The sequence below is a fragment of the Sardina pilchardus genome, chromosome 4, assembly GCF_963854185.1.
Source record: "Sardina pilchardus chromosome 4, fSarPil1.1, whole genome shotgun sequence".
In the NCBI taxonomy this organism is placed as follows: domain Eukaryota; kingdom Metazoa; phylum Chordata; class Actinopteri; order Clupeiformes; family Clupeidae; genus Sardina; species Sardina pilchardus.
In genome coordinates, this window is record NC_084997.1 from 29,692,013 (window position 1) to 29,710,574 (window position 18,562).

The 18,562-nt window shown below is 43.9% G+C and overlaps 1 protein-coding gene across 1 annotated transcript; it reads right to left on the reverse strand.

The window, feature by feature from the left end:
* Nucleotides 1–3,659: 3,659 nt before the first annotated feature.
* On the reverse strand, nt 3,660–17,432 carry LOC134078793 (sterol 26-hydroxylase, mitochondrial). Its single transcript, XM_062534944.1, has 9 exons — nt 17,043–17,432; nt 16,013–16,203; nt 15,006–15,205; nt 13,450–13,647; nt 12,193–12,356; nt 8,915–9,081; nt 8,360–8,441; nt 6,856–7,062; nt 3,660–5,168 (listed from the first exon to the last, which is right to left on the reverse strand). Exons 1-9 carry the CDS (start codon nt 17,310–17,312, stop codon nt 5,010–5,012), a joined length of 1,638 nt encoding a protein of 545 aa, XP_062390928.1. The 5' UTR covers nt 17,313–17,432; the 3' UTR covers nt 3,660–5,009.
* Nucleotides 17,433–18,562: the final 1,130 nt, after the last annotated feature.

Sequence of the window (18,562 nt, forward strand, 5' to 3'; positions counted from 1 at the left end):
ACAAGGAGCGATCCCTAGACAAACTGCAAGGCTGTCACCGAACATTACGGGTTGGTCACAACGCCAAAATATGTAGGCTACTGTAGATTTGAATGTCACACACACACACACACACACACACCCTATATATATATAGCCTATAGGCCTATGTCTAAATATACACGCTAAAGTTGTAGGGGAAGCTCTGTAGAGAAATATTCAAGCATAAAACGAAACCGAAACCGGAGATGATATCGCTAATCCTGCAGAGTTTCTCTTTAAAGTTGGTAACCCTAAATTGAGGCATACTATGTAGAAAGGTATTCAAGCTAAATATGTGAAAACTACTGTTTAATTGGATCTCAGTGGCTCCAGGGTGTAGCCTACACCTTTAAATGTCGATGTCTATTGGCTTTGTAAAAGCAACCTTCGTATGCGGGTATGTAGTGGAGGTGGCTGAACGCAAGTAAACCAGTTTATCCACATTCACAAAACGTGCACTCATCACCACTCTAGGAACCATTTAATACCACTGGTATTGATATATCCATCCTCATCATCAAACAAGTTCTGAATGTCAAAAATCCGATAGGCCTACCACATGGCGCAATCCACCTCGCCGAGATCACAGAATTCACACTTTACCCACCTCGTATTTTACCACTCCATGTTCGTAGGCTATAGAAGAAAGGTGACTGAGTATATTTAACATATTATGATCACATACCTTCAATATTTTATGCATTAATTTATCATCCAACCATCGTCACACAAGCGTAACGTAACGACATTGGGCGCGACCAGCGAGTTTATTGATATGCTACTTTCACTTTCGGGTTTGAAGAGCGCCGCCCTTCCTTAAGGTCACAGAGTCTGCTAAATGCATAAAAGTTAACAGCAATTTCATATCTGCGATTTCCTGAACGTGCAGCAGATATGCTGATTTATGGGCGCCTCAGGAATGGATGCTTCAGTCCGTTACGCGCAGGTGACTTTGGAGAACGGTCGCCAGGGTAGCTTTATTTTACTGTAAGTGAGAGACCTGACATCTGCTGGAGATCTGAGGACTTGCATCTCACCTCCTCCCCTTATGCCTTGTTGTTCTTGAATGAATGAATGACCACCATCTTGAAGGCCCGATCTTATTTGGAACATTTTAAATTCTTGGCAGTCCATTCACTTGTCAGTGTTATGTAAGAAGCGCAAGATACATGCACACGCACGCGCGCACACGCACGCACACACACACACACACACACACACACACACACACACACACACACACACACATACACACACACACACACACACACACACACACACACACACACACACACACACACACACACACACACACACACACACACCAGGTCAACACAGCTTCATCACAGGGTTGTGCAATGTGTAATGGTTGAAAGCTTTTCATCATCTTGAAATGTTTAGAATATAATTCATCCATGTGGGAGATTAGTAGTAGGCCTATGTGTGTTTGTTTCTTTGTATGTATGAATGTATGTAGGCCTACAGTATGTATATGTGTGTGTGTGTGTGTGTGTGTGTGTGTGTGTGTGTGTGTGTGTGTGTGTGTGTTGGTTGGTGTAAACTTGTTTGTCTGTGCGGGGCTGTGCCAGGAGTTAGATGCATATATACTGTACATCTTAAAAAGTAATCAGGGCACTACGTACATTCAGACTGATGTAGCTGGACCATGTTTCACTCAGATCCAGGCACTGATTGTCAGCACTGGGCTCCCATGACTTACCAGTGATCAGCAGCACATGGCTGGCCGAGGTGCCTTGTTTGCATTATACATATTATGCTAAAGCTAATGCATATTATTACATATTATGCTAAAGCTAATGCATATTATTACATATTATGCTAAAGCTAATGCATATTATTACATATTATGCTAAAGCTAATGCACGTGCTGGACTACACAGACCCTGATGTCACTCCTGATCCAACCCAGGTACTCTCTCTCTCTCTTATGACCGCAGCTATAGCTAGCGTAGCAGTTATATAGTGATTGTCAAAGTTTTTTTTTTATTCATTAATTTTTCTGCTTTCTGAATTTTCTGTCAACGATTGCCGGGACACCATAACACCGGGGCACATGAAACTTGGTGTGCATGTAGCCCCAGTAGACTTTTACGGTAAAATTTCGTTTGGTCCCCGTGGGCCACTCCATCCCTACGCTGGCTCCCCCGAAACCCAGAAAATGCAGTTTTCCCTAAATAACTACCTGAACCCTGGCAACAAGGATGACGAAATGTTTATGGCATGTTGGTCTCAAGAGCCCACATAAAAAAAAAACATCTCTCACAATCCACACCCCACCCTCTGCGGTCTCAGGGATACCGAACAAAGCAAACAAGCAGAAATCATACCTTGCCTAAACACTCTCCTCTCTTGTGCCCCTGAGGTCATTAGGTCTGATATTTGTGCTGCTGTGCTCTCCTATAGGTTGATAGTTGATGATTTGACTTTTTAAATCCTTGCTGTCAAGAGCTCAAGCATCACTACGTCTAGAAAATAACCACTGTTTTATACAAAGCGAATGAATGGGGAGGCAGCGTTGAGCTATCTTTTTCTTGGTTGCAGTTGCACTTTCCTCTGTTTCTCAAGCGTCTCTCAATTTAGAGTCATCATTAAGTAACAAAACAATCGGGCCAGTAGGAATTTGGCATCACGTCAGATATTATTGATGTTTTATGCCAGAACTCATGCACCGCTTCACACCCCCAGACCATATGCAGGAAAGTTCCAGTTTGTTCAGGTTGACAGAGCAGAGGGTACAATAGGGAGTGGGAGTGGCTTTAGAGACATATCTTGTCTGAGAAGAGATCTCGCTCACAGGCTTGTGCACAATTCCAAATGTTAGAATTCGCCTCCATTCAACTCATGAATTGGAATTTGAATTGAATTGGACCCACCCCACAAGAAGTTGAATTTGAATTTGACAGGAAAATGACAGGACGTGGAATTCAATTCATGGCAATTCAAAACAATTCCAGTCACATAACAGGAAGAATGTGTTGAATCTCACATACATTCAGTTTTGGGAAAGTTGAAAATTTAATTGACACAAAGTACTGTCGGTATGAAACAAAAAAGAACACAGTCAGTTTTACCTAACTCGAGTTGCTACAGCCAGCTCTGGGGGCATGAACATGGGGGCTCACAAACATGCCCCCAGAGTGTGGCGTAGTTGTCTGGCTGCTTCAGCTGCTGACTGCAGAAACTCAGGCAATTCCATCTACCACCAAGAGATGGCGATATATATGTTGAGATTATGCCCCCTAGTAACTTGTGTTTGACAGTCCCATCTCTGGAACCCAGCAAATCTGCTGACCATAAGATCCCGTTCCAAGCCCAAACCACTCTGATTGGGATGACCTAATCACTTTCAGATGCCCCACACCCTTTCATGCATGTACTCTCTAATTCTCTGTAGTTGTACCCGTCCTGATCATTGTAAGAAGCATACGCCTGCCGCCCCATGCCCTGATTTATCTTTAATTTAGGCTAATTACTTTCTAAAATCCTGACTGTCCTTTTACATAAATAACTGGGGCAAACATGTGTTTCCGGCAAAAAAAAGCATGCTAGTTCATGCTATGTGTAATTGCCATGGGGGGGGGGGGGGGGGGGGGGGGGGAATCACTTAAAGACATTCATAACATTCATAAAATATAATTTAATTTTTGAAAAATTATAATCATGAACAATACTGTTTTACCTGGTTTATGACCACATGATAAGAGGTTACTATTACTATAAATGTTTAACATTCACTGGCAGCGTTAAGGGTAAATGTCAGTAGCGTTGGCCTATAAACAAGGTGCATCCATGTGCTTGCTGGACCCACATTCAAGTCATACGGTATTCACATTCTTAAAGGCACATTTTAGGTCCTCAGACAAATATATAACTAAAATGCCCAGGATTGGCCCACAGTATAAGCACAGTCTTGTTTAGTGGGCAGAGAACAGGAAACAAAAAGGTAAGTGGGGCCATACTATCATCCAGTCCAGGTCACCATTCAACAGAGGCAGACATCCCGGTTCCAGAAAGTAAAAATCCTACCATATACAGTATTCGTTCAACCTGTGCAGTTAACACAGGTGATATCACTAATTATCTGATCTACCTGGCTGCTAATTAGGATGAGCTGGTTTACTAAATGGTTGGATCAAATACTTGACAGGACCTTTACCCTCTGAACCTGGGATGTCCGCCTTTGCCACTCAATAAAACAATTAGTTACAGAATTGAAATAAGTAGCTATATTTACAAAGTAAAAATAATGAAAACATTAAAGTGGTCACAACAGTAAAGAATGTCTTTTCCCTTTGTATAACAAAGGTCTTCTGGCAACAGGTCCATCAGGGAGCATCAAAAAACACAGAAATACAATTATCCAGCTTAAAGGGACACTTCACCGATTAGCATTAAGCTTTGTATCTTTAGAAAACCAGTCATGTTTTTGAATGGTCGTGCATCATTCCCTCAGTTTGCCTTGAGATGGGAGAAATACGGATTTCAATGTTGGACTTCCTGCTTTCAATAATGTAAAAATCATAATTTTACATCATTGAAAGCAGGAAGTCCTGTTCGTGAGTTACATTGAAATCCATATTTCTCCCATCTCAAGGCAAACTGAGGGAATGATGCACGACCATTCAAAAAACATGACTGGTTTCCTAAAGATACAAAGCTTAATGCTAATCAGTGAAGTGTCCCTTTAATGCTAATCGGTGAAGTGTCCCTTTAAAAGATTATTTGCCAGTGCTCAGCAGCACCCCCTGTTGGCAGTCAACCCAAATGTCAAAGCCAGTGAGTAGTGGCGAGAGTGGTTATAGAGTAGCAGCATTAAACTGTGCACTACACAATCAATACAGTGGATCTTCTGCCAGCGCATAGAGACTGCGTGGGTTTAGACTTTTCAAATCTCCAGTTAGCAACTAATATACACAGTTTGTTTTACTTCCACGCTGTGTGTGGAATGCGTGCGGACATACAGTAGTTCATATGGCCGCTTGCGTAGCTTCTCTTGGCTCCGCCTCTGCTGCTCTCCTGTCCAAGAACTGCAAGTTCATGGGTGTCGCCGGGACCAGAAGAGTCCGTGTGATTGGCTTGACGATTTGTCCAGTAGGATCTGGGCGTACTTCATAATGTTTTATCAACTACAAAGACAAAGTGGTGGTCAGTAGACAGACAATGAGTTGGATCTCAAGTAAACATCTGTGACGTTAGTCTCATACTAGTACCGCAGCCTGGCCTAGACATGGCCCGACTAGTACACCATTTGGATTTCATTATTGGCCATGTTATAACATTGCTTGGAAGCCTGCCTGCATTTACCCCTCCCAGAGAATTTGAGGAAGTCAAATGCCTTAATCACTGTTTTCTGTTCAACTTTTATAATTAATGTGCTGCCAATTTCTTGCACTACAGACGCAATAGTGAAATCTAATAATCTCACTTCTCCAGCGGCAGCGGTGCTATTGAAAACAGGATCAACTCAAGTATGCTCAGGTGGCGTGGAGGACAGGACTGCTTCACTATTGTTCACCTGACCATTATCATATAAATTCATGCGCGGGCAGTCAAAGCACGCACATCCTTGATTTAAAACTGTGAGCAGCACTAAAGGCAATCAAATAATAAATGAAAGAAAAGTCCGCTACAACCAGATGATGTTCCCAATAGTTTAATTTAGTTCTGTGACGTTTCGGGCCTGTCAACCCTTCATTAGACAACATGAGGCACGACAACATCTGGCAACAGATGTGTATATCTGTGTGATCTGTTGCCAACTTATATTTGCTTTGACATTTGAAATGAGATTTGTAGCAAAGTACATAACTACATCTCTCTCTCTCTCTCCCTCTCTCTCTCTCTGATAGATAGATAGATAGATAGATAGATAGATAGATAGATATGGACAGAGAAATAGATCATATCATAAGACAAATAGATATTTATTAGTCTTCTTTTAAGGTCCTATATTCTAGGTCACAGCACAAAAATTCTGAGGCTGTGCTGGTGTTTTAAATGACGCTTTGCTATCTATTGCAGAGCAGGCTGAGTTATTCATTGACATCTCAATGCCAACAGGCACAGTTATCATCAGTGTATCTGCACAAATTAGTCCAGACCAAAGTTGAAGGTCTCCCTGTGTGCAATCTTATGACAGCAGACTAAACCAACATGGTGAGGGTGGACAGCTGTTACTCCAGGGCAATGAAACCAGGTAGCCTCGCTGGCCTTACTGATCCTGCTCCAAATAAACGCGCTGGCTGATGGTTGCAGTTAGTGTATCTTGCTAATGCGAACTGACCCATGTTGACATGAAGTCATCAGACTTATGATGCCGGTCTTCAAACGTACATCTTTTTTTATTGCAACCCTGCTGTCAATGATTGAAAATCTTATTAATTAGCTTATTAATAACACATTTCGACATTATGTGCCAAATGTGAGTCAATCAGACTATCGAGGGCTGAGAAGCAAAGTGACATTTCATCAGCTTTACAGGAGAGCCAAAACCAATCAAACTGCTTCTTTATTTGCTTCTCAGCCCTCGCTATAAGGAATGTTGAAAACTGATGCTAAACTAGTACAAATACTGTATAACAACAAGGGGAAGTTGGCAGTGAGAATAGCAAAACCTTCATTTTGCAAAAACCTCCAAATGCATCTTTAACACTGAGCAGCATTCCAAATGTTGAGTTTGCATCTTTAAAACTTTGACTTCTGCTTTAAATTTAGACTTTATTCATTTGTCTTTTTTTTTAACCAAGGGAAGTGCTGAATTCTGACTGCGTTCCCCGACTGAGACTGAGACATTCGACGCATCGTTGCCCTCACCTGTGACAGGACCAGGTACATCTCCAGCTCTGCCACGCGGCGGCCCAGGCAGGCCCGGATGCCGAACCCGAACGGCACGGAGCCGAAGGGGTGCTGGTTGAGCTGCTTGTCGGCGCCGCGGAGCCAGCGCTCGGGCAGGAAGGCGTGCGGATCCGGGAAGATCTTCTCGTCGTACGACACCGCGTAGTGGCACAGGTGGAACAGGGTCTGCCAGGTAAGGTAGGTAAGGTAAGGTAATGTTTATTTATATAGCGCATTTCACGTGCACAGAGTGCAACCCAAAGCGCTTTACACACAACAAACAGTGTGGCGTAGTCGCCAGCGTACCCGTGACGACATGAAACAAACAAATTCCCAAAATAACAAGACACAGACAAAAGATGCCAGACGGAGCGGCGTAATCGCCAGCGTACCCGTGACACCAAGACACACAACAGACAAACAAATAAACAAATGTCAAATAAATAATAAAACAAACAAAAACAGAAAAGTCCACACCAACTTCCAAAGTCCAACGATCCAAGCAAGCGTCAGTGCGCTGTCACAGGAGATGTAACGGTTACGTTACGACTGACGTCGGTTATGTAAATGTATATCGTAAATGTAAATCAGGCTACTCGTCCCAAGTATACTGTTAGCGATTTGGTCTCTGCGTTTATCCCATCCGTGAATTAGTGAACACACACAGCACACAGTGAAGTGAAGTGAAGCACACACACTAACCCGGAGGCCAGAGGAGTGAGCTGCCTTCATACAGCGGAACATTATTTTAGGAAATAAGCTAATTTGTCGCCTACCCCAGAGTTAAATAAGAGAGAGACTTATCTTCTCTCTGTGTGTGTGTGTGTGTGTGTAATAACCCAGTCTGGCACCGTTAGCCTACAGTAGCTCAGCATAGTTCTTTGGAATGGAAGTACTCTAACCCATTGTGCTAAGCTAGGCTAGTGTATCAGACCAGTGTAATGCACGCACAGAAAAGAGAAGAATATGTGTCCTCTCATCCAGCGCTGGAGTAGATGGCACTTCAGGAAATGTCCCAAAAATGTGGCGTGTTCCTTTAAACAACATGACAAGAGGGAGCAGGGCCGCTGAAGGGTGATGGGTCAGTGTGCGTGTGTGTGTGTGTGTGTGCGTGTGTGTGTGTGTGTGTGTGTGTGTGTGTGTGCGTGTGTGAGGGTATGTGTGTGTGTGTGCGTGTGTGTGTGCGTGTGTGTGTGCATGTGTGTGTGTGTGTGTGTGTGTGTGTGTGTGTGTGCATGTGTGTGTGTGTGTGTGTATGTGTGTGTGTGTGTGTGTGCGTGTGTGTGTGCATGAGTGTGTGTGTGTGTGTGTGTGTGTGTGTGTGTGTGTGTGTGTGTGTGTGCGTGTGTGAGAGTATGTGTGTGTGTGTGCGTGTGTGTGTGCGTGTGTGTGTGTTGTGTGTGTGTGTGTGTGTGTGTGTGTGAAGGATACGGCCACAGCTGTCCTGGAGACACGAGGCCCAAAGCCTCTGACCACAACTGACCTTTTTGGGGAAGCGATGTCCGCCCACCACAATCTCATTCTCCACAGTGATGCGGGCATTCCCGGGCACCACAGGGTATAACCTGACAAAAGAAAAAAAAAGCCCAGTTAGTCATGCATTTGAAATTATTCATTTCCTTCAGCACAGAACGTTGCAAATTTACTCTTCACTTACACGCACTCACAACACTAGCTGTCAAACGCACACCCACTCACTCAGTCTAACTTTCTCCCTATAATCCTCAGCTTGGATAGGTTACGTTTGGTTGAATGGGTTAATAGCATCAAAGGATTCTGTCCATATTTTAAGCAATGACTAGGCTAATTAACTAAGAAGCACTTTTTTACTTGCAATAACATGACAGCAAAGCTCTGAGATGTCTCCAACATTATGTGATCTTAATCAAACGCAGAATTGACGTTCACCCTGTTACGAGTTGATGAACCACTGAAACGATTTTGGAAACATTATTTTAAGGTGCAAAAAAACTCTTTAAGTATTCAATTGGTTTATTGTTCACTGATCAATTGTGATGACTAATGTCATGCCACCCACCGAAGCGTCTCTCGGATAATGGCCTTCAGCAGGGGCATTCTGGCGATGTCGTCGCTGGTGGGCACCTGGTCTCCGGGGCAGATCCTCTCCACTTCCTGGTACAGCTTCTCCTGGATCTCCGGCTCGCTCGCCATGTGGTACAGCGCCCAGGAGATGGTGTTGGACGTCTGCAGAGGGTCAAAGGTGAGAGTTCAAAGGTCGAGACAAGAGACTAGATGAGTGACAGGAGAGATGATTATGAAAAAAAATCTTTTGGATGAACATTACATTCTTAAATATTATGGATAATTCAAAAATCAGATTTGAACCAATGCTCTGCTTCCATTTACAATTAAGAAGACTAAAATACCTTTACACCTTGGTGGTTGGGTGAGTGTGAGTTATCTAACTGGTTTAGGTATGTGTTCGAATGTACACATGTGTTGGTGTGTGTGTGCATGTGTGTTATCTTGTTAGGGTTTATGTTTGAGTGTGCACACATACAGTATGTTCCTTTGATGTGCACGTACATGTGTTGGTGTTTGTACGTGTGTACTGTATATGTGTGTGTGTGTGTGTGTGTGTGTGCACGTGTGTGTGTGTGTGTTATCTTGCTTGGGTATGTGCACACACACATGTTCTTTTGGTGTGTATTCTGCATGTGCATGTGTTATATGCTCAGGTATTCGGGCATGCACACACATGCACCCTCTTAGCAATCACCACCGCCCCTCCACACACACACACACACACACACACACACACACACACACACGTACACACACGCATTCCCTACTCTTCCCTCTTTCCCCCTTTCTTCTCCCTTTCCCCCTCTCTTTTCTCTTTCCCCCTCTCTTCTCTTTCCCCCTCTCTTCTTCCATTCCTCCTCTCTTCTTCTCTCTTCCGCTTCTCCTTCCCACCCTAGACCCTAGTCACCCTTTCCCCCTCTTCATGTAATCTCCCACTGGATCTGACTCACTCACTCACTCACTCCCCTCCTTCTCCATCTCAAGCTGGCGTGTGGTGAGCATTCTGGTCCTTGTATGTACAATCAATGGTTTTGGTGCGTAATGGCCGCCGTGGGTGCTGCCCGTTGGTGGTGGAGAGTGAGGTTCTCTGCCCACTGGGAGCCTAGATAAAGTGCTATTATGCAAAATAGTTTTTTGCCTCCTTGTCCCCCTTGTTTGTTTCACCGTGTCCACTCTGGCGAGCAGCAGGGAGATAACGTCGTTTATCACTCCAACAGGGTTATATTCTTACTCTGTAATGAGTTTTGGGCTTCGTAACGCCCCGGCCTCTTTTCAAAGGCTTATGAATAAAGTAATTTTTGGTCTGGAAGGTGTTGCAGTGTATCTTGATGATGTCATTACATATAGTGATACTTGGGCTCAACATTTGGTGCGGGTGCGTTCGCTTTTCCAGCGCTTGGCAGATGCGCGTTTGACTGTAAATCTGGCGAAATGCGAGTTTGCAAGAGCTACAGTCACATATCTGGGGAAAGAGGTTGGTCACGGAAAGGTTGGGGTTCTCAGCGCAAAAGTAATGGCCATTGAACGCTTCTCCCCTCCCTTAACGAAAAAAGAGTTAATGCGTTTTCTCGGGATGGTAGGCTATTACAGAAGTTTTTGTCCGAATTTCTCGACCGTTGTCGCTCCGCTGACAGATTTGCTGAAGGCTTCAGTCAAGTTTTGTTGGTCGGAGAAGACTGAGCAGGCTTTCCAGAATGTCAAAATGCTGTTGACCACGGCGCCGGTGCTAGCAGCTCCTAAGTTTGACCAGCCGTTTAAAATTCAAGTCGACGCAAGTGATGTCGGTGCCGGGGCTGTGTTGTTGCAGACACACGGGGATGGGGTGGATCATCCCGTCTGTTTTTTCTCCCGTAAATTTAATGTGCATCAACGCAATTACTCGGTTATTGAGAAAGAAACATTGGCTTTAATCTGGTGTCTACACCATTTTCATGTTTATGTTGGTGGGGGAGCGCCAGTTGTCGTTTATTCCGACCACAACCCATTGACGTTTCTTCATTCCTTACAGAGTCCGAGTCAGCGCTTGATGCGTTGGATTCTTTTCTTGCAGCCTTACAACCTTCAGATTAATCATATTCGCGGGGCTGATAATGTACTGGCTGATACATTGTCACGTGCTCCGGTTTAGTAACACTGGTATGATAGTAAACTGCCTGGTGATTAATTCTTGGTTTTCCGTTATTATTCTCTTTTCCTGTTTTTCTGTACTTCCAACTTTCATAGGCTCTCATAGGATCCTGATTGCTGGAGTGTGGTTGAGCGGGGGTCTTGGTGTGAGAGTATTACGGTAAAACAGGGAATGGGTGTTTTGGGTGGTAGCTTATAACGGGGCTGCTCATGGGAACGTTATTTTTGTGTCTAGAATATTTTTGGTTACTTATTATTATTGATGTTATTATTAATCTGTATTTTCTTGTATTTGGGTTAAACTGGGGGCCGATTTTTTTTAGGGTGGGGGTGTGACGGCTGCAGGCTGCAGGCTGCATCCGCTCTTCCTGCTTGCGCGCTCTCTCCCGCTCTGTGTCTCCCTTCTGCAGGTGTAATTGCTGGCGTGGGTGTGGCTACGGAGGTCCCATTAGGCTGCTTACACTCAGGTGTATAAAGGGTTCTCCGTGCACCCCTGGAGGGGGCTGGGCTGCGTTTGGCCGTTCGGAATCCCTCGAGAGAGCTGCCGTCGTTTCTTTTGTTTCCTTTGTCACATCCATGCATTTTCATCTCAGCACACAAATCGCAACACGCACTTCTGCTGACATACTAATTCTCATTTACTGATTTACTGATACGGACTTACGCATTGTTTTCGCTTCTTTTATTTAATAAATCAGTTAAACGTTGGTCCTCTTGGTTTGTCTTCCCCTTTGTTTGGTTATGGCCTTTTGAGCCAGGCCATAACAATGTACATACACACACACACGCACACGCACACGCATGCACACACACACACACACACACACACACGCGCGCACACACACACACACACACAAACAAACAATCAAACCATATATAGGGATTTTAATGGTTCTTTAGAACAATAACTAGCCAACAAAAAAACCTAACTTGGTTGATAAATCATTCTATAGAAATAAAATCACTTAAATGTCAATAATATACAGTAAATGTCAGCCATGCGCATATTTTTGTCTCCTGGTCCCCTTCGCTTGCCTCACCGTGTCGACTCCGGCGAGCAGCATGCACACACACACACACACACACACACACACACACACACACACACACACACACACACACACACACATATGTTTGCCTCACCGTGTCCACTCCGGCGAGCAGCAGCTCCGTGATGCTCCCCAGCACCTCGTGGACGGACATCTGCTCGCTGACCAGCAGGTGCGTCAGGTACTCTCCGGCCACGGGCTCCCCGCTCTTCACACGCTCCTGGATCTCCTCCATCTTCTTCTGGACCAGGTCCTCCGCTGGGGGACGGGGGGGAGGGGGGGGGGCAGAAAGAGAGAGAGAGAGAGAGAGGGATAGAGATAGGGGGAGAGACAGAGTGAAGGAGACAGAGTGACAGAGAGAAAGAGAGAGAAAAAGAAGGAGAAAGAGAGAGGAAGAGTGTGATATATCAAAGCGAAACAGGATAGGAGAGTTAGAGAAGGGGGGGGGGGTTGAGTGAGAAAGAGTAAGACGGGGAGAAAGGGGAGACAGAGAGAAAGAGGGAGAAAAATGGAGAGAAGAGAAGGAAGGAAGTAATGAGAAAAAGAGCGAGAGAGAGAAAAATTTAAAAAAGAGTGAGAAGGTGAGAGAGTTCTAACTTGTATTTGTGAGTTCACTGTGATGAAGCTCTGAAGTATCTTAGCTGGTTCCCCGTGCATGTCTTAACACACTCTAGCAGCCCTCATGAATAGTGATCGGTGACTAGGTGGCTGCACTGAACACACTCGACCTCAGGCTAAAGGGACATGAGTGATTTGGCAGTCCTTACTATAATGATTCACCTAGTGGCAGTTGAATTGCCAGCTCTTACAATAGTGATTCACCTATCATATTACGAAAGTGGTTAGTTCACCAATAATTTAATTGATTGATATCATACATTAGTCGCTGATCTGTTATTTGTGAATCACTTGTCTTCCATATTAGCTGCAGATACGGCATGTTTAGGGTTAAAAGACACTGCTGCATCATGGATACAAAGCCTTGTAAGTTGTGGCTGTAAAACAAACATACTAACTCACCTGGAACTTTTAGTTCAACCAGTTCCCTAATCATGTGGGTCGGTTTCAAATGACATTTCCAGTAGAGAACACATTCAGAATTGAACACCAAGTCTGGATCAGCCCAGTGCTCATTTTAACACTTCATCAAGACATTGTGCAAACACTTGCAAACACTTGCAAATACCTGATAATGACATATTTATGACTCACCATAAAAAAACACAAGAGTTTACATAGACTGCTACACACCTGTAGACACCTATTCTTTGCACATACCAACCAGAGTGCGACAACAAGTTACGAAATACTGTGCAAACACTTGCAAATACAAGTGATGGAGATGTCTCACCAACAGTGAAGAGGTGGTCCCAGACGCCCACAAAGTGCTTCCAGAAGGGCAGGTAAGGCCAGAGGGACTTGGGGAAGAGCACGATGATGGGGGAGAGGCGGAACATCTCCCCCACGGAGAAGATGAACCTCTCCGTCTCCTCTGGAACCTTTTCATTTAGGCAGCCCAGACGCGTCTCGAACAGCACGGAGGAAATGCCTACGGCGTGAGAGAGGGAGAGAGCGAGAGAGCGAGAGAGAGAGCAAAATTCATTAAGCATTTGGTTGGAATCCAAAATCCACAGTATGTCACTGTGTCACAGAGTATATGGGCTGCTGTTACCAACTGTCAAATAGAGAGAACAGTGTGTGCTTGCGTGCACACACACACACACACACACACACACACACACACACACACACACACACACACACACACACACACACACACACACACACACACACACACACACACACACACACACACACACACACACACACACACACACACACACACACACACACACACCACACACAAACAAACAACCCATAGGATTTCAACAGTTCTTTTGAACAATAACTAACCAACAAAAAAAACTAATTTGGTTGATAAATCATTATATAGAAATAAAATCACCCCATCTAAATGTCAGCCATGTACAGTAGATTACATGTTTATATGTGAGTTTTACCAGCTCACCAAATACATATCTGTGAGTCTTTTTCTCTGCAGCATTGTCATTTGCTTTGTAAAAATAAATGCAAAACATGCAAGGTTACTCTGTCTACCTATGGGTGCATGTCATGAATGAGTCACATCCAGGAGACTGCAGTATCAGATCACTGTGTGCGACCTTTAACCTGTCTCCCGCAGGGTTCCCCAGGCACTAGGATTCAACCTTGCAAGGTGAACTTGGAGGTGTGATCAATCCTCGAGGACCTGTCTGTATCAGCCTTCAAGGCCAGAAAAGTGACGTCAACACAGAGCTATCTTACACACTGCTGCTGCACCCAACCAAGTTCACAGGAAACACAATCCTGTGGTAACCTCTGACAAAACATGTGGCCTTGAGATCATTGATAGAGGAACTCTTTGGCATGTAGGCATGCTATCATGTCAAAAATCAGTGAGCAAAGAGTTACAGGGAGATAAGACATATCCTGTGGGTAGTATGAAGTTGGACACTGACACGAATGACGTTAGCTTGAGTGGAGACAGCAGCACAATGTACACTGACACAACGGCTAACCCGATGGGCTACAGCTACCTTATATTATCAAGATTAAGGTACTGTACACTGAAGTCATGATGCACAAATACAATGACTAAACTCTAACGCATGTAAGTAAGTATGTAAGCAAGGCCTGGATACGTTTCAGTCCATTTGTTTGTAATAATGTAATATACAGCACATGCGTGAAACACTAGGCCTTTGTGGGGACGATTAAGTCTTTTTGCGGTCACAAACCTGCACTGAAATGCATAGAATGTCATCAACACACTGGTTGATAGTGGTTCACTGGTTACTGGTCAGCTTAGCTCAATTATAAATCCTGTTGCAACAACCATGTCCTTACCTTCAAAAGCAAACTTATACAGCTCCCCTGCTAAATCCTTGACCACAACACCGTCTCCTGTGGTCTTCCGGAGCCAGTCCACCTTCTGGACGAAGTCCCTGACCACCTCGTTGATGGCATTGGTGTACGACGACACATGCTTGGGTTTCAGCATCCTGGGGTTCAGAATGCTTCGGATTCTCTGCCATTTCGCCCCCATTCTAGAACATAGGAGCACAATGGAGTTGTTGTCTGGTGCTCTGTTGTCTAAGAGACAAGGGTTACTCAAGGGTAAGCGGGATTCTCATGTTTGAGTATGATAATGAACCCTTAAACTGTAACTGCATGGATGTTTTCTGGAAAAACCTAAAAAAAAATGTTGTTTGTTTGCTTGTTTTGAATTGCTTCCATATTAGCTGCAAATACGGCATGTTTAGGGTTAAAAGACACTGCTGCATCATGGATGCGAAGCCTTGTAAGCTGTGACTGTAAAACAAACATATAGTATACACTTCAAGACATTGTGCAAACACGTGCAAACACTTGCAAATACCTAATAATGACATATGTATGACTCACCATAAAAAAACACAAGAGTTTACATAGACTGCTACACACCTGTAGACACCTATTCTTGCACATACCAATCAGAGTGCGACAACAAGTTACGAAATGTACACCCACAGTGAGCTGTGGTTTTGGTATCACTGGAGGTATGTCAGAGTATTTTATGAATAATCCCTCAACCACATTAGTCCCTCAACCACATCAGTTCATCAACCACATCAGTTCATCAACCACATTAAAAGCCAAATTTGAGTGTATTGTTATAACCTACATACTTTCTGCATTTCTTAGTTTATTTCCCATTGATTTGGCCCATTTCCTTTACAAATGGAATCAGGTGTGCTTCTATAGAACACAGAGAGAAAGGGAACTAAGGGCTTTGGAATGTCGGTGTTCCGAAGTGTCGGAGTGCATAGTTGTGAGGTGTTCCGTGTCTGCTGGGTTGCCTGGTGGTCACTCACTCTGTGAGGGGGCCATAGGCATGGTTCCGCAGCTCCCTGTAGCTTCGCCAGTGGGGCATGTCTGTGCGGATAGGGTGCCGGCCCTCCTGCCTCAACACCTGCTCAATCAGCTCCGCACTGGCCACGTTCACAATCACCAGCGGCCCGTACTTGGACCTCCACAGATGACCGTAGATCTTGCTGTGCTCAATCTGTTGGTGATATAGCACGAGACAGTTATTTGATAGTAGAGATGCTTGTGCCATTCATAGCTGTGGCATTGCTATTAATAGTATCTGTTTATTGGTAATGGCGACAGTAGCTGTCATAATGAACCTAAACAATATAGTTTTAAGATGCAGTAATCATAATAGGCAGAAGGTGCACAACAAAAGCTCAGACATGCAAGAATGCATTACAGGCCTACTGTAGCCTACACCTGAGGTCTATATCTCACTATTTCACTACACTTATATTTACATGCTAAAGACCAGGGACTCAATTGATTCTATCAGTCCCCATTCCACAATGGACATATGATCTGAGTCTTGCAGTGTTGTAAAAGAGTAGGCCTACACATTCTTACTATGTTGATATGTTAAATCACACATTTTCGACCAGGTAGCTGGAAATGATCTGCGCGGTTCCTGTTTTGTACTGATTTGTTGATATGAGTATTCCGCTCCAGCCAATTGTTAAGTGTAATTTCTCTTCTTGTGACGGTTGTGCCACGGACAGACACAACAGTGCCAGACAGATGTTTATTTCTTACCGTCAAGGAAGTGCGCCAGCTTACCACCAGTGAGTGTAGGCTAGAATTTCTCCTGCGTTTGCCCACTGTTTCCTTATTCATATACATTAATGCATAGGCCTACACTAAAACACATGCAACCGACCAATGATAGGATATTTAACAAGCGACATGAAATAAGAAATGGACAAGTTCGTATCATGACGAATAACAAATGTAGGCTAGGTTAGGTAGCCTATAGGCTACAGTTAATCGCCATTTGCCATTGTAAACATACTTGCATTGCCATTGTAAACATACTTGCATTTGGTGCGTTGTCTGAAAGTAACCTTTCCCAAACAGCCAGTACAAAGAAGTCATGAAACTGGGACCGTCTAAATCCTCCATCGTTTTCAGTTTATTTCCATCTTCCGTCGTTTTTACTTTACTTCCATTTATGACAGCGGCCGTCGAAGACGCACCCTGTCGTCTGTCACCGGTGCTCAGGGCTGGCAGGATGCATTTCGTCCCAACAATGCTGTCCTGTTTACAGACAAGTAGTCCTGTCCTTACCAACGACCTGCTGAACATCTTTCCTATTCACTGGAACTGCACCGATCTAAACAGTCTACAGTACCCGACTTGGGCAACACGCACTGTACAATGGCTCCTTGTTCATGAGGGTGAAGGTAGTCTCCTATCCGACTGACAACAACACTTTCGGTCTATTGAACTCGAATGACCTCCGACGTTGCTATGGAACTTAACCCCTGCAGGCAAACTCAGCAATCTGTGTTATTTGGCCAAGACTTTGAACTCTGCATATTCCTAACAATCACTCCACTATTTGTTTGTGCTTACATTGAAGCCTTTAATCCAGCGTCTAAACAAATTATTAAAATACTACTGTAAAGGCTATAGCCTAGACTAGGACAATGGAAGTGTAAATAACCATTTATTGGTTTTAAGAATACAGAGCGGTGTCCTGACAGGGAAGATAGTTATTTTTGTCCCATGCCCTCCACTGATTATATTGGTATTGTAACCATCTAGGCTATAAAATAGCTGAATGCAGCTGCATTATGTGGATACAGTAGCCTACCCTCCAGAATTATTGCCATGCACCCTTGGTAAAAGTTGATTAAATAAATAGGTAAAAATGTATTGTACTCCCACAATGATATTTCTTTATGAGATTATGAGAAAAAATTGCTTCCGTTGCAGGGTATATTTTTCCTCATTGTTTTCATTGTGGGAGTACAATAAATCACCAAAATATTTTTTATCTATACCTATTTTTAGTCAACTTTTACCAAGGGTGCCAATAATTCTGGAGGGTACTGTACTTTATCCGTTGATTTTTCTGTATGGGTGGGCAGATGCATAGCTAGGCCCATGTACACCAGTGGTCTAAAACTCCTTGTCACTTGTAAGAAAATTTCTTTCTGAAGAATAAAGGAAATGCTAACCAGAAGCACAAGCAGCTTTAAGAAAAGTACACACCGTAGGCTACACCATGTTACTGCCTCATCATCCATTAGCCTAATAAGGCATCCTGTCTATTCTGAGCAAGGACAGAAGGTGCTATTACCACCAAATGCAAATAAGTAACCTTAGCTTGGGTGAACCAAGACAAACATGTTAGCTGATTTGAATTTGCTCTGCAAGTCGGTCTGGAAATGATACCATTTACACTAGTTTCTGAATCCCCAGAAACCCCAGATCCAATCAGAATCAAGTGTGAATTCAGCACAACCAATGGCGCTGCATCGCACCTGATGTGCTGATGATGACAGGGTTAATATGGACGTGTATTTTCTTTGGAATTGAGTAAAACGCTG